The sequence below is a fragment of the Numenius arquata genome, chromosome 8 (assembly GCF_964106895.1).
Source record: "Numenius arquata chromosome 8, bNumArq3.hap1.1, whole genome shotgun sequence".
In the NCBI taxonomy this organism is placed as follows: Eukaryota; Metazoa; Chordata; class Aves; order Charadriiformes; family Scolopacidae; genus Numenius; species Numenius arquata.
The window spans coordinates 54,489,334-54,515,664 of NC_133583.1; the positions used below are offsets into that span (position 1 = coordinate 54,489,334).

Here is a 26,331-nt window from a genome sequence, read left to right on the forward strand (position 1 = left end):
ATGTTTAAGGGAAAGCTTCCCACAAGGTTCTATTTGTGGCACACGATCATACATTTGTGTCACATCATCTTATCCTTTCCTTGAGCATTGATTGAAAAAGAGGCTTTTTAACCTACTCAAAATTCTTCTTCGTGCGTCTCTACCGGAGCGGGTCAGGGACCCGATCACAGACCGGGGACGCACCTCCAAGCAGGAGAGCAGCACAAACCCCATCCACCCCTTCCTGCCTGCTCCGCTGTGGTTCCATTTCCACACCGTGAAGCACCTGGAGGCGTCGGGGCCCTGGGAAGGAGCGAGCTGTGCAGACCGGCCGGGTACGTTACACCCCGGCTCCGGTGCTGACCTTCACGCACTTCTCCACAGGGGGGGTCACCCCTCCGTGGGGCTCACCGACCCTCTCACGCACCGCCCCCCTCCCCCCCTCCCTCCAGCTGCCCCACGATCTCTCCCAGCTGCCGCTGATTCCGCACGGCGCCCCGTTTGCGATAAAAAGCCCTTCCCCGCTAGCTCGCTCCCTCTTCCACCCGGGCGCTGCCGCTGCTAAGATGGCGGCGCCGCCTCACGCCGCTCCGTAGCGCCGCGCCCCCGCCCGGCTGCGCGGGAGACCCCGTGGCCGCTGCCGCCACGTGCTGCCGCCGTCGCGCGCTGCCCGCCCGCGGGCGTCTCGTGCTTCCCCGGCGGCGGAGGATGCGCGCGCAGGGCGCGGTGAGCAATCATTCCTGCCCCCTCCTCCCCCCCCCCGCCCGCGAAGTGCCACCGGGAGCGGGGATCGGGGGGTGCCGAAACGAGTGGGAAAACGTGATTTTTCCCGGTGTGGGGGGCGCCGGTGTCTTCTCTCCCCCTTTTCGGTATGGGGTCCCGGGGCGCGGAGGGAGAGGCGGACGCGGGGCGTCGAGTGGCCCCGTTCGGGGAAGGAGCGGGGGGGGGGGGGGGTGGTCCTGCCCGCCGGGAGCCGGGGCGTGCTTCGGGCCGGCCCGGGGCGCAGCCCGGCGGGCGCTTCTTCAGCTTGTAAATAAATGTTGTGGTGGGTTTGGGTTTTTTTTGGTTTTTTTTGTTTTTTTTTTTTTTAAATTATCTAATTTTGCATGGTGTTTCCCGAACTGGGGGTTTTTTGGAAGGCGGAGGCGTTGCCGGGGCTGGAGCGGTTGGGTTGGGAGGCGGCGGGGAAGGGGGGAACTGGGGGGTGCGGCCAATGGCTTCTCCTCCTTTCCGCGGCCACGCGCTGCCCGATTTAAGAGTTTCAGGCTCAATCTAGTTTACTGTGATTAGCACAATTATGGTGTGTTTAATTAAAATTTCTACCCATGACAGTCTGGTTTTAATTGCGGAATGCTTGCTATGGAGGTTAGCGCCGTTTTGTGCCCATAACTCTCTTTTCCTGCAGTGGAGTGATACATATTAAGTATTCCGAGGGTATTAAAAGGGTAACTTTGATCTATTTGGAACTTCTGTTTGCCGGTTTTTCCGTATAATACAGAAAATGATATAGCTGAAGTAAGCGTTACCAATGGACGCTTGTGTTAAAAGCCGTATTTCTGTAAATATTTTCTTTTGAGTGTTTTTATAAGTGCGGTGGTGCTGGTTGAAGAACAGGTAGAGACTCGTAGGGACCGTGGGGAGTCGGGCAGCCTTCGGTGATACATCATTGTTGGGGGATATGGTATAGGGGAGAACTTTGTAGAGTAGGGTAGATGGTTGGACTCGATGATCCCAAGGGTCTCTTCCAACCTGGACGATTCTATGATCTTTTAACACTCAGCAAGGCGAGAGCGTGGGATAATTCATATCGCCGTACTTGTTCTGTTGGTTTATTATCGTTTCTTAAGCAGGTCCCCACCGCCTGCTTTGGAAGGTCTTTACCATGAGGGTGGTGGAACACTGGAACAGATTGCCCAGGGAGGTGGTTGAGGCCCCTTCCCTGGAGATATTCAAGGTGAAGCTCAACGAGGCCCTGGGCAACCTGGTCTAGTTGGGGGTGTCCCTGCTGACTGCGGGGAGGTCGGACTAGATGACCTTTGGAGGTCCCTTCCGGCCTGGACCAATCTATGAATCTGTGAATCTATGAAGGTCACTGTACGCAATGGCACCCTCAGCACCATTTAAAGCTTCTAGTGTCTCTCTGTATTAGTAGGAGGCCACATAATACTATTTAACAGATACATTGGAGGCTTAGTTTTGTGCCAACACTTGGCCTTTTCTTGTAAAAAAGGCCAGGGAGAGCAGTTGAGAATTCTTTTTAATATAATTAAAGCGGTTCCCAATTTTATTTTATTTTTTTAAAACAAGCTTCAGAACAATATTGGAAACCTGAAAGAAGCACGCTGTTCTACTGGTTGAGAAGCAGAACCTGCAACACATTCAAAGCAAAAATGAAATTGATAGTCTAATTTTACTATCCGCACTGAGTGACATACAAAATAGTAAGGAAGCCTAAATGATGAAAAGTAAATTAGATTTTTAAATTAGGTAATGTTTGAAGATGTTAGAGTAGTATTACATTTATTTCGTTGTTAATATTCTGAGATGTTTTAGGAAAAAGTAAGGAAAGATAAATCATACCAAAATAATTTAAATGACATTTTGAAAAAAAAAAAAAAAATCAATTACAATGTGAGGCTTATTGCTATGCAGAGGAAGAAGTCTTTGCACAGAAATACTTTACTCCACCTATTTAACCGAAAAAAGTAGACTTAAAGAGGAAGCGTATGCCTGGCTTTGGCAGTAGAGAAGCCTGGGAATGGTCTGAGGAGGCGGAGATCCCTGCACTGTTCCAGTTCAGCATGGCTAGTGAGATGCGTGGCACAGGCATGTACGTTTTTATTTAAATTTTAAAGGCCTTTTGAAACACAGTGTACTCTTTAGCCGTTTACAGGAAGTTTTTTTTATATATTTTTTTTTTTGTTTCAGTACAAAGAAAGAAATGCCTCAAACTTAGAAGTTTAATTACTTTTAAGTAAGATGGCATTGGTAACTTTGGCATTAGTTAAGACTGCTTTACAGATTCAGGATAGCCTGGTTTTGGGGGGGGGGGGGGAAGAGTGACACCCTACAGCTGTAAGAGTCTGAAAGCTCCAGGCAGGGCAGCAGTCCAGTGGTGGCCTTGCAGCCTCTAACTTTGAAAACGGCCGTGGGAAAAACATTCCTGCAGGCAGGGAGCTCTCGCTGGGTAGCCTAAGGGATAGGTTGGGCTAATGTGTAGTGATATACCAGAACAGAATATTTATTTTTTTTTTTAAAAGCCTGTCAATTTCTATTAAAGGTAAGAGCATATTTTACAAAGTAGAAGTTGGGTTCCACATAGCTGCAGAAATAACCTCCTGAGAGATGGTTCCTGCTAAGACTTTTTTGCTAAGCAGAAGTAGTTGATGTGTATCTGAGTAGGGTGTTGGGTTTCATGCCAACACTGTGTTGGGGAGAGGCAGAAGTTGTTAACTGCAAATCCTTTTGTGGTTTGCATTCTGGGATTGTGGGTGGGAATTCCTTTTTTTACCTATTTTTATTTTGCCTAGGTGTACCTGGGGTTCTTCCAGCTGGGAGTCAGCAACTTTTTATTAATTTTCTAGAAATAGATGTGTAGCAAATAAGTTCTTAAATAACTCTAGGTTGTGTCAGCATTTTTCTCTGCTTGTTTCTATCAGCGTTAACTAACTGTTACTGTTCAAATCAGCCCAGTAACAGTTTTGAAGAATGGCAAAAGTAATGAGAATGGATGTATTTTCATGGAAGGGTAGTATATAAGAGGAAAGAAGTAAAACCTTAATATTGCCAGTTAGATTCCTATTATCTGTAACAGCTTTTTGGCCTTAAGGGGAAGTTCATACCTAACAGTAAAATCTGTGTGAAATCGCATCATATTTTTATACTGGTCTAGCTGCCTGGATAAAAGAAAAACATGTGGAGTATAGTATTATTGATGTAGCAATGTATCAGGATCCATTTGTAGTATCTGGATTTGTTCAGGATGAATGGGGGGAGTGTATAATAATTATAATTCTGGCCCTATTACTGTTCTAGGCAGAAAAGAGCGTCTCAAAACTAATGACAAAATATGCCTCTCATAAAGTTGAACCTCTGTGGTATTTTCTTCATTTCTGCTCAGTTCTTGATGAATTTAGATGGAGGACTCCTGCATTCAAACAACAAAGGAGTGCAAACAAGATGTAGGATTAAAGAGCAAGCTGAAAAATCATGACTAAACTTGGTAACAGTGACAAAATAATTGTGGTCACTTCCAATTAGCCTCCTTACTTCACAGTACCAATTCAGATTTTTCTAAGAAAGTGTATACGCTGGTGTTTTTTTAATTAGGTCTCCTTGATTTTTCTTACATATCTTAATTAAAAGTTTGGTTGTAGTTGTTAATTATGATGTACTTGTTTAGCCTTTTGTTTAGTCTTTGTTCTGTTTATGAATGCTGCCTTCGAACAGCATTGCTCTTACTCAAACATCTTGCATGATAGTTTTCCTTGGGGGTTACGGAAATGATAATCAGCCTTATGCTTGCTCTGTTTCCAGGTGCCGGTAAGAGAGACTCTTTGGAAACGATAGCTTGACAAACAGACATTTCGTGTTCTACTGTGACCTAGTCCAGTTTGTCAAAGATTGAATTTTAAAGCATTAAATGGCTTATCACTAGCCCGAACTGCTGGTGAGATTTTCATGTTTCCCATTTGGTTGGACTTAAGAGCTCTGGCTTCAGTGAGGGTTGTTGTTTTGTGGGTTTTTTTTGGTGTGGAAAAGGGGTTATAGTGGAGGAGCTAAACGTGTGTTGTACTTCTTGCAGCCTTCTATGTCTTGTCCATTTGTTTTTCTCCCCAAACTGTTTGCAGCAAGTATGGCATAGAATCACAGAAAACTCTTAACCTCTTGTAAAAAAAAAAAAAGTCAAATATTACAGTATATTATTGGATTCAAAAAGCAATTGACTTGTGAACCAGGCTTGGTGAACCATTTTATTCACGATGTCTTTTCATTACTTATTCAGATAATTGATGCAATGTTTGAAGTCCCTGAAGTGCACAGAAGCATCTGCAATTTCATTGACTTAGTAAACTATTTTTTAAAAAAGTAACGTACTTCTGTACGCTCACAATAGAGAAAATATGCAGCCTTTGTTTCCATAATGATTTAAAGTTAATGCATGGGAGATTGGGTTTGGGATTTCCATAAATTAAGGATTTTTCTCACCTTTCAACAGTTGGGTTTTAGTACTGAAAAACAAGTGTAGTTTCTATGTGGGTTTTGTATGACTGCAGTAAAAATAAGCGTTTTGGTGCTTCCCCTGATTATAAAAAGTAATAATAAATGGTATTATTTATAAAAGGGCTGATACTTCTCTGGTTCAAGAATACATTGAACAGATGCCTCCTATTGCCGTCTAGTTCAGTGTGTTTACTGGTGCTACATGTAGCCTAGGTCATATTCTTGTTTTCGTGTTTCTAAGTGCTCCTGTAGCCCCTTCCCTCTGAATGCAGTCAGCTGCTCCCTGATTTGGTTTACATGCTCTTAGTATCTCCCTCGGGTTCTCTCCATTCACCCGTCTTTCACAACAGTCTCTGCAAGCTTTGTTAATCAGCTCATCCATTTGCATTAGAAGGTGGGGTTTTTTTCCAGTGCAAGAAAAATTGTTTGCACCCCTCGCTGCTTGCTGTCATTCCTTAGTTTGGAGCAAATCTGTTCCTGCTTCTTAGTTTATTATCAAATTTATCACTTGCTGCGCTTCTAGATAAAGCCAGGCTTGTTTTTTTTTCTTCTGCATGTGTGTCCATCTACGTTATCTGGCCCCTTGCCTGCCTTTATAAAAAAAAAAAAGGTTACTTTTTCTTCTTGATTGATTTCTTCCACTTGGCTCCTTTCATTTTCTTCACTGACTAGTAGTTTTGTCACTTCTGGGATTTCATGCACTATTTCCAACACAGTTGACTTTATTTGAACCATTGTCCTCCATACTTCCATGCGATGTGTAGCTAAAGAGTCTTTGCATATTGTTGTTGTTCAAGTCTGTCTGCCCTTGGTTTTTTTAGGTCTTTCAGTTAGTCACACTGGCTTGCTATAAAGTGAGTATCTATGTGGTGATGCTTTCTTGTGGATAATACACAAACAGTGGGTTTCCTGACCATCCCAACAAGCATGTTCGCTGTATAGCCTTTTGTATTTACTTTCTTATGAATGCATTGTTCCAAGTTTCTTTTAGTAAATGTTTTCACACCCCAATTCATGCATTTTGACATCCTTGGCAGTTTATTTAGTTGCGGTAACCTGGGTGAAGCTACCTTTGGCTTAGCTGTTACTTATTGCTTATGCAGAAGCCTGAATTATCTAAGGCATACAAAAATGGTTATCGTTTAATAGAAGTACTTTTATTGGAGGAGCTTTCTGGGTCAAAAGAGAAGGCATGGCACCTTTGGGGCAAAGAAAATTTACCCATCTCTGTGCGTTGCCCACTGAAATGTCAAAGGAAGGATATTCCCTGGAAGGATCATCTCCCTGGAAGGATATTCCTACCAGATACGGGATCCTGAAGCCCACCCTCTGCTGTAGCCCTAGCAGTAGGTTACAGAAGATTTACCTCTCCTCCTCATGCTTGCCAATTTATGGAAGTAATAATCCCTCAGCTAATCTGCTTCAGCTTGTTAAGGGGTGTGATGAGTTATCTGGTGGCTGGCTGTGTGCAGCTCCCTGTGGGTTTGCAGAGGGGTGGCTGCTCGGGGGACGTGCAAACAGGGTTGGGTTGCTGTGGTTCAGATTGTGCTGTAGAGCTGTGTTAAGCCCCCATGGCTTTGCTGGAGAGGTTATTACTGTTTCTGGATCTGAGATTAGCAGGCTCCATTGACAGAAGGTTTGCTATAAAGCTGATGTGATACAAAGTTGGTCTGATACTTGAGACTCCTGTTTCCAGGTCTGTCACTTTCCAGCAGTTTTTAATAGTTGCTCCTTGTTCAAGTATCTGTGTTTTTTAATAGCTCTTGTTCGGTTTTGTTCCTGTCCTGCTTGTCTGTTGGTCATGTATGCTGTGCTTAATAGCTTTCTTTTCTTGACTGAATGACAGAAAGGTGGAGGTTCCAAAGGTGCTGAAGTTCTACAAGCTATGCAAAATCAAACATCCAAGAAAAGCCTTAATTTAAGCTCATTCCTTAGAAGGGAGTTGCACTGCAGCGAAACTGAACGATGAAACCTTAGAGAAGCATTGTTTCCACAGGACAAGGCTCCTGTTAGCAGCCTTGATATGTGGGAAATTTTGTCCCATGCTATGATGAGAAGAGATAAAGAGCTTTGTATACATCCTAGGTAGCATCTCATAGTCCAGGCAATTTACATTTTGGTTGAATGGAGATGCCTGTTTGTTAGTGCTTGCAATACTAGCCTTTCTGTTAATGTACGCATTGCTGAATTTAACTGCTTTAAGGAGACTATCAGCTTTAATTTTGTCTTGGGAGAGTCATCCAAGTCCCTCTCCTTGTGAGTTTCCTGTTGCTCGGTGCTCCACGCTATGGTTTGTACTTGGCTCGCTGGAGCTCTTCTTGGGCTCTCACAAAAGCAGAGAGCTTGCAGCAGCACCAGGACTGCTCTCTGCATCTGTACTTTGACAGATGAAATGAATAAATATGGAAAGTGGTCAAGGAATCAAAGATGGAAGGAGATTGGTAGAGAAGGAAAAAATGACATTTCCTGAGGTTAGTAGCACATTGAGCAGATTGCAGGTAGTGTTTTGCTTTTGTCCATTCTCAGGAGGCAGCATAGTATTTTTTGACCAGAAAAGTACATTCTGGAGAAGTGATGTGTTTAGAAAAAGAGGACTAAACCTGAACTTGTAGAATGATGTCTTGGACATGACTGTGTGTTTCACTCAGTGCTGGGATGCATCTTGTAGTCCCTCTGACCTGCAAAAATCTGCTGTGTAGTTTGCTTCTGGAGTAGTCAGCTAAAGGATCTCAGTGTCCTGAGTAGAACCTATGTGTAGGTAGAAAGAACCTGCAGGAATGTCCACCAGGCAGTGCATGGTAGCTTGTGTTAGCAGATGTGTGGTACAAAGGCAGGAGCAAGAAGATCAAAAGCAACAAATACTGTGTATTTGCAATGCAGTTCCATGTCATGCTGGGCACTTTCCAGTCCATCAAGTAATTTACACTGGCTGTGAATAATGTCAGGAGGCTTCATTATTTCACATGATTTGTGAAGCCTCTCTCCTTCCCAGTAAGTCAGAGTCCTGTGATATCTTAACACTAACAGGACAGCCAAATTTCCCACTTCACCAGTGGGACCTTAGGAGGAAGAGAAGTTGCCACTCCACATTTCCCACAGCTGGCAGTGCGACTGGAGGGGTGAGAAACTTGCTTTCCAGCCCAGTTATCTTCCTCTGGCAGCAGAAAGGAAAGAAACCGATGCCAGACTTTTCTCCTCTTGTCCTTTGCTGGTATGTGGGGGAAGATATTAAGGTCAGCCCCAGGCTCCGTGTGCTGTGACAGCGTAGGTTGTTCCCTTCACACAGATGGTCTAGTTAATGAGAGTACATTGAGCAGAGTTCTGAATCAGGGTTATTAACACCCAGAACTAACTACTCTTTATGGAACCATGTAGTTAAATCATCTGTAATACTAGGATGGTGCATGTAGTACAAACACACACTTTTTTTTTTTTGGGTCTGTGTGCATGTCAGTGCATCTAACCGGTCTTACCCTATAAATGTTTATGAACTGTCAAAAATCCCAACCCTGTACTCGAGGGAGGTGTATTATTGGAGCTTGCAGCTGGAGGTATGCAGCCTATTGTCTGTTTTTTCCATCCACTTTCTCAAAGGTAAAGTGGCCTCCTTACAGAGTGAAGGGCTGGGGGGTTTTTTGCCTCTGTGCTTCAGCCCTGAGCTCAAATGGAGCACCTGGCCGGGGGGTGGTGGTGGGGGCTGCAGGTGGGACCGATCAGGGCACTGAAGACCCAGGAGCGCACCTGGGAGAGGCATGGCTCCAAGTCTTCCTCCTTCCTTGACTCCCTGAATCTCATGCTGCTCTCTGCAGGTCATTCTGCTGGAAGCCTGTTTGAGCTTTTGCCAGGTTATGTTGTTTATGTAGCGTTGAACAACGCATTTGGGATCCTTTTGTGGTATGGGACTGTCATCGGCTGACAAGTTTGTTGTTTCTCTTCTCTGTTAACCCATCAGCTCTGATGCTCAGCAGTCAAGCTTCAAGCTTTATCAGAATGGTTAGGCTGAGCTTCTGGACAGGGTAGGAAAGTACTGATGAGCAAAGTTAGCACACCAGAGCATCTGGCCTGTCCATCTTAATCTGAACTTTACAAGCAGTCTCTTGTGTTGAAAATGTCAAGCTTTTTTTTTTTCTGGTTTCCTAAATAGCTGAATAAAATAAAACCTGCATTAAGCTTGATTATAGTGTTTTAAAAATTATTTCTATTTGTCTTGTGCAAGGATTTGCAGCAGGATGTTACTGTGTACATGTTTTTTTCCCCAACATTCATTTTTAGTATCTGGTCTTACTTTGGTTTGTATAGTTGATGTGACTGTGTCTGCAAGATGGTTTGTTTTTTTTCCTTCATTCATTACTTAAAAGCTTATGAAATGTGCAATAGCATCTAGCTTTGACAGGTATTTTTTTTAAAAATCACTGTTATGAAGGAAAGGTTGGCCCTGCTTTCCACATGGAACAGCAAGTGATGAAGTTCAGGGAGTTTGTTGCTTGAGGAAACTTTGCATCTGTCAGCAACATGTGCGGAGCTGCAGTCTTTATCATGGAAGCTTTCATAGCCTGAGGTGTCGTGGGCACAGGCCATGTGTATGGAGGCTCTTGATGATGCAGGCTGGAGTTTTGAACTTATTAGGTCCTGACTGATGTCAGTGGAAAGAGCAAAAGAAAAGGTTTGGTGTGCATAAAGTAATCTGGGTTGCTGGGGGGTGTTCTGTGCTAGTAGGAGTTTCTGAAGCATCAAAGCCTTTGTGCCCTAGCATATGGCAGCTGAGAGGTGACGGAGACAGGAATAGATAAAGTCATGTCATCGTCCACCAGCCTGGGAGAGTCTTGAATCGGCTAAAGAGGGTGGCTTCCTGAGCAGATGATAGCACCTAAATAATGGACCTAATTCTCAAGTGTTGACCGTCTTCCAGTTACTAGTGAGGTCAGTGGGAGTAATTGGTTAATACTTTCACTGTTTCTTAAATTTAAATGGGGCGATTAACCTAAAGGGCCATGAGCTGGAATTTCTACTACTAAACCACATTGTTTTGTGGTGTGCACCTATACTAGCTGTTTTTTTGACAAAAAGCAAAAGACCATCCAGGCAATAGAAACTGAAGAAAATAACCTGGGGAAAGAGACAATACAGACATGCTGTGGGGATTTTGCCAATTGTTGCCAGCAGTTGAAATTGTCTTTGTAAAATGTTCCACAGCCTCGCTGATCTCTGGTTTTCCTTTACCCATAGAAGTAGGACCTCCACCACGGCAGAATAAAATCTAATCTCTTATTTGGCACTATTTAAAAAAGTAAATTTGCTCACTAGGTGTATGTTGGTTATCTGTGCTCTCTTGAAACATCTTTTTAAGTGAATTTTTTACTTGATACATGCTCCTATAGGCATTGGGGCTGTGGAAAATGTTAAAAATAGAGGCTTGTGTCATTTAATAGGTGAGTTTAAAGTTCATTCGTTGTTCGATGTCAGAAGAACAATTAAGTTTTATCTGAGCAGAGCGGGGTGTCCCTAGATGCAGGTTACAACGCATCCAGTGATACTATTAAAAGAAAGATTGTTTGTTGTTGCATTGGGGAATCCTTATAAAACATCAGGAAAACTGCCTGGAAGAATATAAATGCTTTCAAGCAATGGAGTGAAATACTCTTAAACTGCAGGGTGATGGCCTGTAGCGGGATAGGTTTTCAGAGTAGCTGTTTTGATGTGATTGTCGCTTTTCCCAACTGTCATAAATTGGATGTACTGGAACCCTTTTTTTCTTGAGGCTTCTGCTGTATGGGGTTCCAATCCAGAATCAAAGCTTCTGTTAGTAAAGAGAGACCATGTAGCCTAGAGTTCATGACATAAACCTTGGTGGGTTTTTTTCTTTTGAAAAGATGCCTGTGGCTTATGTGCTTCCAGAGGTGTTAGGCTTTTCCCATGTACAGACCAGCATAGTCTTGCAAGATCAGTTTTCTCTAGCTGTTACAGGTGCATTTAGTGTTGGCTTTGTGTCTTGATCTGGTTCCCTGGACTGTCTGAAGCTTGCCTGCCTTGAATTGCTACTCGTACTTAAGAAGGGCTATGCTGAGTTACACTGAAGATCGCACTGTGGTGGTAAGAGCCCCCAGGGTGGCCAGAGTTCAGTTAACCTTGCATCTAGGTGAGCATCAACTGGAGTCCCCCTGCCGTGGTTATCTGGTCGGACCATGGTGGGATAGGTCTGACCAAAGGTGGACTTTCCAGCTGAGTTAGGCTCCCTTGGTGGTCACTGGAGATCTGCTTAACGCATAGCCAGCAAAGTCAAGAGCGTGATTTATTTTGCTCTGAAAGATTTCTAGAGCAGGACAGGTGAATTGTGCCTTGGAAGTTACCATTTCCCATAATGGAGGGAGGCTTACATACAAGGAGGTTTGGAGAGACTAGCTCCTCTGTAAGTGTGTAACCTTAGGTGAGGTAAATTCATCCATGCTATCCCAGGATTGGTAGAGCTTATTGTGTCACATACTCTTTGTCCACAGGCTGGAAAAAAACCCAAAGCCTTCACTTTTCTTACCTTCCTACTGAGTTCAAAGTCAGTCTGAAGTAGTGAAGAAAACATATCACCTGTGGCTGTGGAAGAGGCAGTTCAGAGCAGAAGTAAACTCTTATCTTGGGTACCAGCTTCTCCAGCTCAGCTGTATGGGCCTCTTGAAACCCAAGCACCAAATATGTATTGCTTAGTAATTGCAACCAAAGTTATTTATTAGGAAGTTCAGCCTTCAAACAATTTTTATAGCTACTAATGTATTTTAAATGGCTTTCTCAAAAAGTGCTAAAAATAGCCATTGTTCTTCATCCACCCTACTTCAAAGGAAGCTAAAAATCATCTGCTAAGATGTATCTGACATTTTGCAAAGAGGAGTTTAAAGAAAACCATAAATGCACATGGAAATCTGTGAGAATTGAGTAAGAAGAAAATCTTAGGGCTTCCTGACCGGAGTTGTCCAGATCCCAAGACCCCAGCTCCATGGTCTGTAGAGAGCAAGAAGAGGAGCCACAAATTTTTTTTTTGGTTGCCTTTCTTTAGGCCTTCCTGCTTGTGTGTCAATATGGAGGCTTTAGAGATAGCATTGGTTCTTCCTTAAGTATTGCATCTGCTCTGTTTTTTCTGCCTTTTACCCTCTGTATTTTACTTTTTTTTTGTTCTCCTTATTGTTATAAAATTGTCATTTCTGTAATCTAAATTTTACACTAAAGAGTTGTATGAGCCATACTAATGAGGCTGGTGTTCATCCCTGAGTTCTGGGGTGCCTTCTTGGGGCAGCTTATTTAACCCTTATTTCTCAAGGAGTAGAATAAAACAGATGTACACAGAGGCTTCTCAAGTCCTGAGACTTGCAAATACAAGTGTAAGCTTTGGAGTGTGAGGCAAGCTTGATTTTAATTAAGCCATTTTAAACTTTTCTCCTTTTAAGCACCCTGGGTTTGAGAATAGATTGCATGATAGGATTGACCCAGATGTGATAGAGACTTTTTTTATATATGCAATTGTAATACTTACTTACATTCTGCTTACTGTTACTACAGTACTCTATGTAAGTGACAGCTGTTCTAACAAGAAGCAATTGGGACAATTAATAGCTCTTGACACTTTTTATTGTCTTTATTCCCTTTTGTATCTTCCCTGGTTCTGCATCCTTCCTGTGTAATTGCAAGTTGCAGGAGACCTAACCCTTCTGCATGCTGCTTGTCGGTCTCCTTTGATTCCTGCTGCACTTCTTTTCTGATCCAGCCACCTCACGCTCTTCCCCAGATCTTTTTCCGAGTGCTGTCTCAAAGCTTGGAAACATCAGCACATTAATCCCTCTTTCAGGTTTTTATCTTTGTTCTTGTTATTGATATTATTTGGCCTGAGTGCAAGGCATATAGCACACTATTACAGATTGGCTTAAAGCAAATCCATCAACTTTTCTAAAATTAGGCAATGCTGGTTGAAAGACCCTGTTCACAATTTTTATGAGGGTTTTTGTGCTCATGCATAGGCACATTAAAAATGGCTGAACTCATGTAAATCTCCCTGGTAAGTCTAGACTTCTTTGGTGTCTAGGTCCTTTCATTATTTACAAGTAAATACATTTTAAAAATGCAGTCATAAATCTTTGAAAAGTCTTCATTTGTGCTCAGTTGAGATTTTGCGAACTGTATTATACAAAACTGACAGCAATGTAGAAATGCTTTAACTCTCTCTGTAGGTAGGGTTGAGTTCTGCTTGTAGTGATAGGAAAGCAAGCTGTAGAATTTAGGATGCCTAATGTTAAATACAAGTTTTAATATCCCTAAATTGAGGAGGAAGAGAGCAAAATCGGAGGACTGCAAGCATTGAAAGGTATATTCCTGAGCCAAAAGTAGAACTGGGAAGGGGTAAAAGAATTGCTGGTATCTTGTTGCTGTATTAACATGTTTACCTAGCATACATGCTGCCTTCAGTCTTGCAGCGCTGGGTTCTTTGAAATGTATTGAGAAATTGGCCAGCCAAGACATACTGTGTGACTGAGTGGATGCTGTGTTTTGCAAAGCATTAGTTAGAAGCCGGGAGAGGAGCATGGAGCATCCAGCCAAGGACACTGCTGGCCTTCGGATATGCTGGGAAGGTGCTGAATCATCTTCTCCGAACCCTTCTTGCGGTGTAGCAGCAATGCTGGCCCACCTCCTCGGCTGGCCTGTACCCTGATGTCCACAGGAAACCTCTGAGGTCACTCACTGACATAGATGCATGCCCAAATCTGTGTGGATGCCCAGCCTTCGGTTTGGAAAACGAGGATGTGGTTCCTGTCACTAAGACTTCTCTCGCCATCAGAGCTATTTACATCTATTCATTTTGTTACCTCTGCTCTGCCCTGGAGAGTTTTCTTCCAGTCTCCCAGCGTTCAAACATAAGTATCCACAGTGGGATTTGGAAATACACACATCTTTGGAAAATTGGTGTGTGTGATACTTGGAGCAGCTATGCAGCATCCAAATTGCGCATCTCGTAAGGCAAGAAAAAGAAAGTGGGCAAGCAGCATTAAATAGCATATTTGTGCAAAAGCAGCTGAAGTGTGATTTCTGTGGGAACTGTGACTACGTGCCGAAGCTTCATGTATCCGGGTGCCTCATTGAGGGTTCGAAGTGTTATAGGAGGGGGTTTTGTCTGATTTTGCGTCTAGTGTCTTTTCATTCAGACCTCTTTAAGGAGCTTGGTCTCTAACTACTCTTTCTTTTTTTTTTTGTTTCTTTTTGGGCACAGATCAAAAAGGTGATAATTTTTCCAGGTAGATCTGTGGCATATATTTAATCTCCCCAGCATCAGGGGGACTTAGAGTGCACCCCAGGTAGTATTTTGCAGCAGAGCTTGAACAGCTTGTCGGTGGGATCCAGAGCAGGGGCAGAAGAAGAGGCAGGGACAGGTTCTTGCGTTCCCAAGAGGATCATCAAATCAAAGAAATTAATAAAAGCTCCAAACCATGTCAGTCATCTTTTTCACCTACTACTTCCTCAAAAATTGTATGGTATTTCAGCCTCTTTTGTGAGTAGTGTTTGATTATTATGACTGTTAGGTATTTTGTAGTGAAATATTAAAAATTTGACTCTTCTTTTCCTGAAATACATGAATTCACTAACCTTAAAGAGCAGCTGCCTGAAGAACGTTTTCAGTGTCGTGCAGTGTTACAGTCTCAATCACCCACTCCTGCTCGATTTCCACAGGGCAGTCGGCAGGGTGTTTTACTTTGCTGGTTGCTTTTTAAACTATTCAGTAGCTAAACAAACTGTGTTGTTATTTGTATATGCACTTGATTGTGAGCTGTTAAAAAAAAACAGTGGAAATAACCTGTTTAGCCATTGTTTTTCCCCTCTACCCCCCTGGTCCATCCCTGCTCCTGCACACACATACAGAGAAGGGCAGTCTGCTTAATTGGACTGATTACTTTTTCATTTCTGGTGTCTTTCCTGAAGCCTGATTTTTGAAGGTCATGAACAATTGGCCCTAGCTTTTCCACCTCAGTTGTCGTCACTGAATTGGATGTTTAGCTTTTCACATTTTCTTATTTCATGGGTGGTTTTAAAACAGTTCATTTCTTCTCTCTGTGTACGTTCGTAAGGGTTTTGCACTCCTTCGTGTTCCCTCTTTCTTCTGTTGCTCTCTTTTTAGTTAGATGTGCTGTGAATTTGCCAGTGGTATAGGTGGTGGAAGATATTTTAAATTATTGTGAGATCTGCTGATGAAAAGGCTATGGGTGAGCTCAGTGTTGTTAAAAGACAGTGTTGATGTGATACCTTGAACTGGAGGCTGTTTCCGCAGAGGCTCTTGAATTATTGCATAGGGCAAACCCTAGTGCTTGCATTGTGTAATGTCCTTTCCCAGCCCATTGTCTTCTATTAAATCATTTTGTAGTTCAAATCCATCTCTTACACTCACAAGCATCTCCTTTGTTCCTCATCCACCTGCACCCTTCCATCTGTCAAACAACAAAACACTCTTTGATCAGAATTAAATGTTTAACTTTATGATAGGAATGTCTTGGAAAAGAATAGCACAGTTCTAGGCATACGTGTTTAGTCCTCTGGAAGAGTGGAAAATGAGGTGATGGAAAATGCCAGGTTGTAGTTCGCAGGCAGCAGCATTTAAATGGTTTGCTATAATCATATTAGGATAGAATTAAACTGAGTTCTTTATTTTGTACTGCAGTGAAATAGGGCTGTTACTGATCATTTTCTCCTCCCTCTTGCTTTGATGATTAGCATGAAAACTCGAGCAGCAAAAATCGCAGGAGTCCTGCAGCAGTGCACAGAGAAACTGGTGTGAGAGGGTCTGAGTTGGAGTTCTGTGTCCTTGCACATGAGAGCTCTGGTGCTTCCCTAATAGACTGAAAATGAGACCACTGCTGCTTTATAAGAGGTCTGTTCCAGCCACATTGCTCTACAGCTTGGCAGATGGTGGCATGTGAATGGTTTCGTATTGATTGGATGGATTTGCCTCGGGGTAAGAGGAGTGTGGGTCCTTAAAGATGCACTTCTAGATTTTTTTTTTTCTTATTATTTGGAAAAAAAGAAGTATATTACAAAACACTTCTGTTTAAATCAGAGGAGCGTGTGGTAATCAAAGCACTGAAGTTACCTGGAAATAAAAAGTCCTTAAATAGATTATCGCGAAGACCAAAAAGCCAAGAATACTTATTTACTAAATGATTACGTTTTTACATTAGAAGAAAGTGACACTTTTAATTAGTGTTCAAGGCATATGGTGAATGAGAAAATAAGCTTATTTCATGCAAACAGAAATCGATGCAAATAACCTTTCTCCTCATATAAAAAGGGATGACTTGAAACTCAATACATATTCAAGGAGGTTAAGTCATTACTGCATCACTTTAATATTAGTTAAAGGCCAACAAAGAAAATCACTACTCTGCATATACTTACTCAGCAAGGATTGCCATAAATGAAAGAATTAGGTGAGGGTACTTTGTAGGTGATAAATCTGAAGAAGCCCTTGTTCCATATAATGCCTTTATTCTTTAACCCCAGTAGATAACCTTTTGGGTTCTGCCTTGGTGCTGGTAGTTGCCAGAGATGCCTTAATTCTCCAGCGATTCATCCCAACTGGTAAAGACATTTTGTGATGCTCTTGGTTTATTGTTGTTTCTCACACCTCTGTTTTGTGCTTCAGTTTCATGAATGTTGTTTGTAAATACTTCGTGATGAAATGACTTTTCAAATGTGTTTGTACACCACCTAACACAAAGATCCCGATCTCATTCAAGCCTCTGGGTGTTGCTGTAGAGTGTTGAGTGGAATCATATTTTTGGAATCGTAATGGAAGTATTCCTTTAGGTATTTGACCTTAAATAAAGTGCAATTAAAAAAAAAAATAGCTTGCAGACAGGTAGGAAGGGGACAGTTTGATAACTTGGGGGATTTGAATGCTGTTGAAAACTGGATCCTTTCCGTGTGTTTCAGTCTTGTGCTTTGATGCGTGCAACAGTGGTTTCGTAAGTGAATTTAAGCTAAAATACGTCACAGCAGTATCTTACCAAGTTGTCTCCAAATTTGCTTGAAGGTATAGCTCCTATTTTCTAACAGACTCTACCCACATGTGAATTATTTACATGCTGAATTTTGTGTTTCCATGAAAGAACACTGTTGTACTGAATGTAATGCTAATTTTGTTTCTTCCGCAGTACAGACCATTTCTATGGGCGTGCTTTCCCTTTTAATTACACTTTGTTCTCACAACTGATTGGGTCTTATCACTTAGTTCATTTTTGCTGAGTGAAATGCTCCTGTATAAATTTTAAGGTCCCTTTAAAAAAATAATCAACGGTAAAAGTGAAGTGATTTTAAGGTTGTTCTTTTTCTTGTGGGGGCTTGCTTCTGGGGACAAAAGGGCGTAAAACAGTGCAAAACATTATTTTATTTTTTTTCCTTCTGCTTGATAAGTGTAGGGGGGATTTATGCTGTATATCACAACCAGCAGCTATTCCAAGAAAAAATCTTTAAGATGGTTACTTGAATCTGTGTACACTGCCCACCTGGTGGTTACGGAGTGAACTGTTACTTTAAAGAATAGTTTAAACAACAGCCATGTTTGGGGCAGGCTAATCTTGCAAAGAGAGCAGTACATATAACAGGAGTCTACAGTGTGATAAGGGGAAAATTCAGCTCACTGACTAGATGTTTTAATGTGCGAACTCTAGGGAAATAACATATTGACTATTCTGTTGTGCGCAAGAAAATTGAAGAACCCTTTGCAGACAGAGGGCTTGCAAAGGATTCTTTCTGTTTCTCTTAACCAAAATCTGTGGCAAGATGTTTGAAATCAGCAGGACGCTTAATGCTGCTTTGTTAAATAATGAGGTAATATTTTGTCACTTTTTCTGGGCAGCATCTGGTTTTTTTTCTCCTTTTTCATATGTTTGTGAAGGATTCAGTTTAATCTTATGAAAGTAAGATATTCTTTAAAAAAAAAAAAACATTCTTCAATTTATTATTTTTTTTTTCCCTTTTGATGCTTTTGGAGAATTGGGTTGTCTTTTTTTTTATTTGCGGTTTCAATCGGCTGCTGTTGCCTAGGACATTATGCCACGTAAGGCTTCTAAACTGCACAGAGTAGGTAGTTATTAACGCTGAATTGGCTTCTGGTATAGTCCATCTGGGCTCTGTATGAGAGAGCTTGCTAGCGGCTACTGATGCTAAGATACCCGCAACCTTTGGGATGTATGCGTGGTGGAGAGGGGCTCAGTGATATGAGATCACTTCTTTTAAGGGAAACTGTCATTAATGAGTCAAGAAACTGCTCATTTATGGTAAGGAGGGGGGGTGGAGGGTGGGGGGGGGCTGGGAAAACAACCCTGTGATTTCATTTTTGATATTGGATTAGCTGTTTAAGACAAGTTTCTTTTTTTGTGGGGATGGAAGATTGCATTAAAAATATGCTTTGCTCAGGGGCTTTGCTGGCTGATGCTGGAGAGACTGTTGTTGAAAATCTGATGCTTTACAAATGTGTCACAAGCGTGATGCGGTGGTCAGTCCCTTACCCTGACAGATAAATGGTACTGTTGGAAACACAAGAATAAGGTTGACTTTTTTTTTTTCCCAACAATAGGATTCTGCCTTTGTCCTTGCAGAGAGAGGCCTCTGAGGACGTTTGAGCGTTTGTTTTAGCGTTCCTCGGGAAGACGGCGTGTGTGGGGTGCTTTGGGGGGAAAGTGGTCAGTGTGCAGAGTACCTGGATTTATAGACGGATAAGATAGCTTAATTATTTTTTTTTTCCTAGAGGAGCGGGGTGCAATTATTGTTTCAGAAAAATGGCTGAATCTTTTAATATGCATAACGAATGTATAGTAACAAAGTGGGCTGGAGTTGAAAAGACTTAAAAATAATTTCTGGATGCCTTCTTTGGTGTTATTAACCCCTGAAGAGACCTTAAGTAAAAATTTGCATTACAAATCTAACTTTAATATCCGATGTATATTTGCACAAGAATGTATGGTAATATACTAGATCTGTAGCGTTTTGATGCCTGTGTGTTCAGTCTACCAGGTCACTTAAATATTTGAGTTGAGAAATACATCTTACGAGCTGGTTTAATCTTTACTAGTTTTTGCCAAGCTACAAATGTGCTCAAAAAGATGCATGGTGAGAGAAATCCTCTGCAGCCTTCTACATTGTTCATATTTTAATTGAATTCAGTGCTCATTCCACAAATGGGTTCTATGATGCCTTTTTTTTTAAACGCGATTTTTCTCCTTGCTTGATCTGTTTGTAGCTAGGTTTTTCTAAGCTTACTATATTTCATGTGTTTTATTGGTGTGTTTAGTCTGTGTGTGTGATTGAGTGTGTCTGTGGCTTAAAGAAATTTAAAAATGTACAGAATGCCAGTTCAGAGCTTAGCAGTTCAGAGGGCATATTTATACTCCAGGAAAAAAAAAATAATAAAACTTCTAGAACAATGATTATCTGATACCATTTTCAAAAACATGTATTTAGTGGTTTGTAGCCAGGTTTTTCTTTCTCCAGGAAAGAGCTAAGTGAGCTTCATAACATGGCCCATCCTAGCACTCTCCGTTCTTAGCTCTTATGTTTTAAAAACGCTTGCGATGATACTGAATTTTTTTTTTTTTTAAAAAAAAGCAACATATTTGGCTACTGAAATGAATGTGTGAGTGGTAAAATGATTCCTCCGTACGTTAGTAGTGTAATACTTGGTCGCTTTAGTCGAGATGAAGGTAAATGGGAGGTTAGTTGCGATTGCAGGATGCCATGCCTGGTTACTCCGGCCGAAACAGGCTTTAGGAAAATCAGCTCCAAGTAAAGAGGAAGGAGTGATTTGCTTCCGAACTCGCGAGAATTTTTTTAATAAACTTGCTGTGGTTGGGAGAGGCTTAAATATTGCCGTTTGGAAGTGAAGTTTTGTTAGTTTGTCAGTGGCAGCGAGCGGAGGATTAATGAGTGTGCATTGTTAAGTTAAGCACGTTCCTCTCTAAGGCTGGGGGGGGGGGCGGGTGTGTGTGGAAATTTCTTTTAAATGCCCAAAGTTTGCCGTTGTTTTATTCCCTGTAGAGCTGAAGAATAATGAAGTGAGGTGGTGAAATAATTCTGAAATACTACTGTCGTTCAGGGGGAGCGCTCTGATAAATAGGTGTCCGCTGTGCCTCAGACAGCGTCAAGTGGGAGCAATATCAAATCCACTTCTAAAAATATGTATTTTAAAAAAAACCTCACAGGGCCGAAGGAAGGAGAGATGGGTTGATTATTAAAATCGATAGTACCTGAAAATAAATGCAGCTTTAAATGCACGTCGAAGTGCTTTTGTTGTGCCTTTAAGCCTAGAGGCAGATCATTAAATATGCATTTCTCCGGAAAGCAACTGTCGAAAAAGATAAGGTAGTTAAAATACGCCGGACCTGGGAGCCGGGCGTGCAGGAGGTAAGAAGATGTAGGCACTGAAGCATGGCCGAGGTATGACATCGCTGCGGCCCAGGGCTCCTGTGCCGGTGGGGTGGGAAGAGGTAAAATAAAAAAAAAAAAATAAAAAAAAAATTAAAAAAAAAAAAAGAAATTTAAAAAAAAAATGCAGGGATGCGTGTTGTTTCTTCAACCGGCCCTTAATTACTAGACACAAGCAGCAGTTCAGAAATCTGGTCTCTGTTGTTGTAGAGGTCACCAAATCATTAACATTGTCAATCTGGCAGCGGCTAATTTCAATAGCACCTGATGTCGCAACGCCCCCCCCCCCCTCTTTCTCCGCTTTCCTCTCCGCCTCCCCCCCCCCCCCCCCCCCCCCCCCCCGGCCTCCCCTCCCCACCCTCCGCGCGCGGCGGCGGCGGCCAATCAGCGCCCGCCGCCGGCTGACAGATGGCGCCATAAATGGCTGTCGAGGGGAGCGGCCGCCCGCCAGTGCCAGCAGGGCCGCGCGCTGCTCCGCGCTGCTCCGCGCTGCTCCGCACCCCTCCGCACGCACGCCCGCCCGCCCGCACGCCGCCGGGGCCCCACCGCGCACCGCTGCCACCGCCGCACCCCAGCCTGCACAAAAAGACAGGAGCCAAAAAATAATAATAATAATAATAATAATTACCCAACCGTTCTATTATTTATTAATTATTCTCGCTGCGCAAACGTCTGGCAGTGTGCTTTGTGGATCTTTAAGGAAAAAAAAAAGAAAGAAAATAATAATAATAATAATAATAATAAAAATAATTCCCTGAAACCTTTAGCAAATCTGTAGAAGAGTTGAAGCCTTTCAAGACCCAATACTTGCCATTAAGAATGGTTATGGTAGGTATTAGTAGATTTAAAATCTGATCGTAGCGGGTTTATATAGAGGTAGATATAGAAGCTAACATACAGATTTTTCCCCAAATCTGCATCATTCTCAGTCTGTGTTTTCACATGAATTTAGTTTTCTGCTACTGATTTGTTTGTACATGATCTCTCCCTTCCCCCCCCCCTTTCCCTTTCTCTCTCTCTCTCTCCCCCCCTCTCTCTGCTCTCTTTCATATTTAATGTGTGCGTATCCTTTAATAAAGGATGTACTTTGTCATTTTAAGGTAATTGCGATTTCTCTCAGAATAAAGAAAAAAGGAGCTCATTTCTAATGCAAGGCTGGTATGTGGCTAACTGAAATGCAAAAGGAAGAAGAGGCTTTTTTTTTTTTTTTTTTTTGAGTGGGGGGGGAGTTAATTTCCACATTGACATTTTGGAGGTACAAATGCAGAGCGAAATCCTGGGGGGGGGGTGTTGAGGGGGGGGGGGGGAAGTTGGTGGTGGAAAAGGAGGTGGGGGGGGGGCGGGATGGAAAAGCCTCGAGATTGGTAATTTTCTTTTGGTGGACTGCGCAATAGGTATGGTAATTTTAAAAGAGGGTGATTTATATGAGCTTCAGTAAATGCTGCATATTGTATTTCAAAGAGTTTCCTGTCATGACCTCATAAAAAGAGGAGGAGGCTTGTATGTGTTGCAGCGCCTAGTATATGTCGATTTTGTTGCATCGTTGGGCAGCAGCGCTGTAAGAAGGAATGTCAGCTTTTACATAACGCTCTTTTTGCTTTCGACTCTGTGAGGGGCTGTAAGGGTCCATCTTTGTGATCACAGATGGAGTGGAATGGCTTGAAAATGGTAAGTGAACGGGGGAGAGCCTGCTCGTGGGGTTTTTGTCTCGCTTCTCGGGTGCCCTCGCGAATTTCTTTTGTTTCGGGGCGGCGGATCGTGAGTCATAAAAATAAAATTAGAGAGCCTTGTTTAATTTTTGGAAGGGGGGGGGGGGGCTGGTGGGATATGTCTGCCTGTGTGTGTGTATATATCTATATATCTATTTAACGTGTCTAACTGTGATGGCACTTGACGGCGTTTCCATTGAACGTTGCATTTCAGTCGAGCGAGGATGGTCTCTGCTGACAGTCACGGTGTCGTTGTACCGCATGTGCCTGGCGGAACAGGCAGCCGATGATGCCTTTTAATCTCCGTTTCTATTACACCAGCCTTAAATACAAACCTAATAATCGCCTCTAGAATTCAGGTATTGCGTTTCCAATGGAGCCGGTGCTGTAGAGGACGGATGGATGGAGGGGTGGATGGAAGGATGGAAGGAAGGGTGTGTTTTTTGTGTCGGGGTGGGGGCTGGGGGGGGGGGTTGGATGGATGGGGGGGTGGAGGGGAGCCGTGTTGTTTTGTGCTTTTTTAAAATGCCGGGAGAAGTCAAAGCCATTTATGTGAAAAATAGTAATTCTATTTTTAGGCGATATTCTCCTGGCAGAGACGTGCTCGTCCCCGTCCCCTCTTTTGTGCTTTCCTTACAGATTGTGCAAAATGGCATGATCAAATACAACTGCCGGGGACTTTGGGGCGACCCGGGGTGGGGGCTGGGACCCAACCCGCACAATACCCATCCCTCCTGCCAGCCCCACGGGATGCTGGGGGGGGGGTGTCCTTGTCATCCCCCCCTCTTTTTTTTTTTTTTCTCTTTTTTCCCCCCTTTAATTTAACGTTTTGCAGACTTTTGCCGCGGATATTTATTATAACCGGGGAAACAAAGCGACGGTCTTTTCCCATTCTTACAGGATTGTCTTTGTCTAGCTGCTTGTTTTGATGGGTGTAAAACAAATAAGATTAGACTGAGCAGCCGAACTGAAAGCGATAGCTGGGAGGAAAAGCCAATGAAAGGTTGCCGGGGAAACGAGCATAGGGGAAGCTGAGTGGGGGAGCAGGTGGCAATCATGTGGGAATACTGCAAACAGTGTAAAAAAAAAAAAAATCTAAAAAAAAAAAAACCCAAAAGAAAAACCAAACCAGGGGCTACCTCGATTATCTCTGCGGTTCTTTGTGGCAGTCACAACTTTAATTATTCTTTATAAATAGGTGTTAATTACATTTCTGGCTCAGGCTTACAGTGATTTCTAGAAATCTGGTTTTAAGCATCTGTTCTTTCTCCTCTGCAAAAGAGGGTTATCTTGCTTTTTTTTTTTTCCTTTCCCCCTCCCTGCTGTGAAATTGTACGTGCAAAAAATTGCAAGGAATCCTGTGAGGCAGTATAAAAAAAAATGTAAATTATATTGAATGAAGTTGACAGAGGTATAATAGTGAACTCCCACAGCTGATAGCTTCTGCAAATCATTTCTTAGAATTTTCCAGCAAATGTCCCTATGAGAACAGTAGGTAGAATGAATTTACCCTAAGCAGTGATTTTGTGTTAAGTGATATTGGTATTTTTACGAAATCAGATGGTTATATGGCAGAATAATCAGTTCAGGGGAGTTCACCATATCCTGGGGTTTGTGTGCTGAGCGGAATTTACAAAAATAATGAGATTATATTCTTCTCTTCCATCTCCAGCCCCACCTTTAGCCACAGTCTATTGCATATCTGCTGGAGCAATATCCACTTCCAATGTCAGGCTCCTTGTGGCAACTTTACTTTTTAAACTGTGGCTGAATATTTTGCTGATTGTGGTGGTCTCTTATTGTAGTGGCGAACAACAATAATGGGGAGATAGCAGAAGTGCATCTTTAAACGGGGCTTTTGGTGCTAGAAGTGTTAAAAAAGCGTAGTAGACTAGTAAGTGATAGACGGTAGTGTAAAAGATATAAAAATGTGGTTGCCCAGAAGATGCTCATCTATCTCACATCAGGAGGCACAAGGGAAGCAAAGCAGGAATACAGAACACGCCTTTCTTTCTGTCTTCAGATTTTCACATATTTTTATTTTCGTCCCTTCTCTGGTGCCAGATTACTTTGAATGCAAGTTCTGGCAGGAATGGTAGTGCTTAGTTTAAATATGAATAACAAGAAATTAAATCCCCCTTTTAATTTGCTTTGTTTTAAGTATTGCTTCTGCTGCAATCCTTTCTGCGAAGAAGTAATTGAATGGCCCTCTGAAAACTGCACTGCTTTACAATGGGGGGGATCTCGAGGGTGTGTGTGTAAAATTCTGTATTTTAGAGTCTCTGCATGTGTGGAGGGATGTATTCTGACATGCACTCTAGTTGTACATGAGACTAAAATAATTTTTCTTCTGTCTAAAACAGAGATACTGTGTTCTAGATTCTGTTAACTTAGTCATGACAATAAATAAGGGTGCCTTTTATTATACACAGCTGCATTGTTTGTTTTAAGAGCCATCAGCTAGTAGTTACATTTTCATTTTCTGTTCAGTCTGGTGTTTCTACAAAGATTTTAAAATAATGTAATCCTTGTTTTATGGTGCACGTGTTCCTGCCCCGATCTTCCTCTTTTCTTTGTTTTAAGATTATATTAATGAATACAGCCTGCATGTACATAGTGACATTTTCTTTTTGCCTATAAAAGATTGCATTGTAGACCCTCGTATAGAAAAACAGCTATTAAGTTTGTGAAATTTAATTTGGGCTGTCACAGATAAAAAAGAAAGATCAAAATGTTAAAACCTCTTTCTGCTCAGACAAAAAGGTGGAGAAAATGTGGTTGTCTTTAGACATGACAGGTTTTTTTTTAAAAAAAATTGTTGTCTTGGTGAACTACTAGTCAGAAAGGGTGAAATTTTACAATTGGATCTTGATGCAAGGTGAATACCAGCCATCAGTTTAAAATGTACTATCCCCATGTACTCTACTAATCAAGTTCCCATGTTAGATACAGGGATGCCTCTCCACTGTTGACTGGCTTGGTTGCCTCCTTTGCTTTCTTCCTCTTTATTAATTTTACCTTTTTGAGCGCTCTCAAAGTGAGCCCGAGCTGTTGTGACAAAGGATGGTTACAATGAGCTAGAAGGGGTATACTTAAAAATCCCAGTTGAATGGGTTTGGAATAGTCTTCATCATCTTTATTTGGTCCTGTTAAATATTGTGACTCTATTGAAAGAAAATCCAGTTGCGTTAATCTTGCATATATGTAATGTATTAATTTTTTTGAAATAATATCTTCTAGGTTACAGTGAAATTTTTTTCCTTCAACCTTCCTACTTGGTATGCTGGGAGTGTACTAATTAAATGCAGGTTATTTTCTGTGTGTAGTTGTCATACTGTTGGTACATAACCTAGAGCCGGTCCACACCCCGAGGTTTTTCAAAAGAAATAGTGTGATTGCGTCCCATATTCTGGCAGGGGAATTTGTTGTTTTCTTTGGGAACTTACACTTCCAAAATAATTTCAGCAAACACCCCGGGCAAGAAATGGCCAGTGGCAGAGAATATTATAGTGAGAGAGATGCAGATAACTTGACAAATCCACTTGTCTGTTTTGGCAATCCGTGTCCACTAGACAACTCATTTACATGCCTGGACACATTAAAATGTACATTTGTTTGTCTGTGGGACAGCTGACTGGATACACTCGGATGCACTGGCAAATACTGCAATGCAGTATTTTTTTCAATGTCATTGGGGTTTTTGGGGAGAAGTGGGCGCAAAGAGTCCTTTTTGCGAGTGAGATGATGGTAAAAAGCCTGGTACCCCTGTAAAGGATAGGCCAGATTTTGCAAAATTTGCTAATCTGTGATGGAAAGTCACCCCTCCCCCATCGCCCTCCTCTCCCTCTCTTGCTCTTTCTCTTTTTCTATCCAAGTAGGATGGAGGAAGAGATGGGTATGTGTGTGTTTTTTTTCCGCTGTGTGTTCATGCATGTGTATCTTCCCTTCTCATATGGATGGGCGTTAAGGAAAATGCTGG

The 26,331-nt window shown here is 42.2% G+C and overlaps 1 protein-coding gene across 3 annotated transcripts in view; it reads left to right on the forward strand.

The window, feature by feature from the left end:
- ELAVL4 (ELAV like RNA binding protein 4) overlaps window positions 1–26,331 on the forward strand; it is a 104,323-nt gene that overhangs the window by 22,096 nt on the left and 55,896 nt on the right. For 2 of the 3 annotated variants that reach the window (XM_074152672.1, XM_074152673.1), the window contains exon 1: window positions 18,384–18,500. The exons of the other annotated variant lie outside the window; for it this stretch is intronic. In XM_074152672.1, the coding sequence (XP_074008773.1) occupies window positions 18,384–18,500 (117 nt within the window). Of the gene's footprint in view, window positions 1–18,383; window positions 18,501–26,331 lie in introns of those variants that run through there. 3 annotated transcript variants of the gene reach the window in all.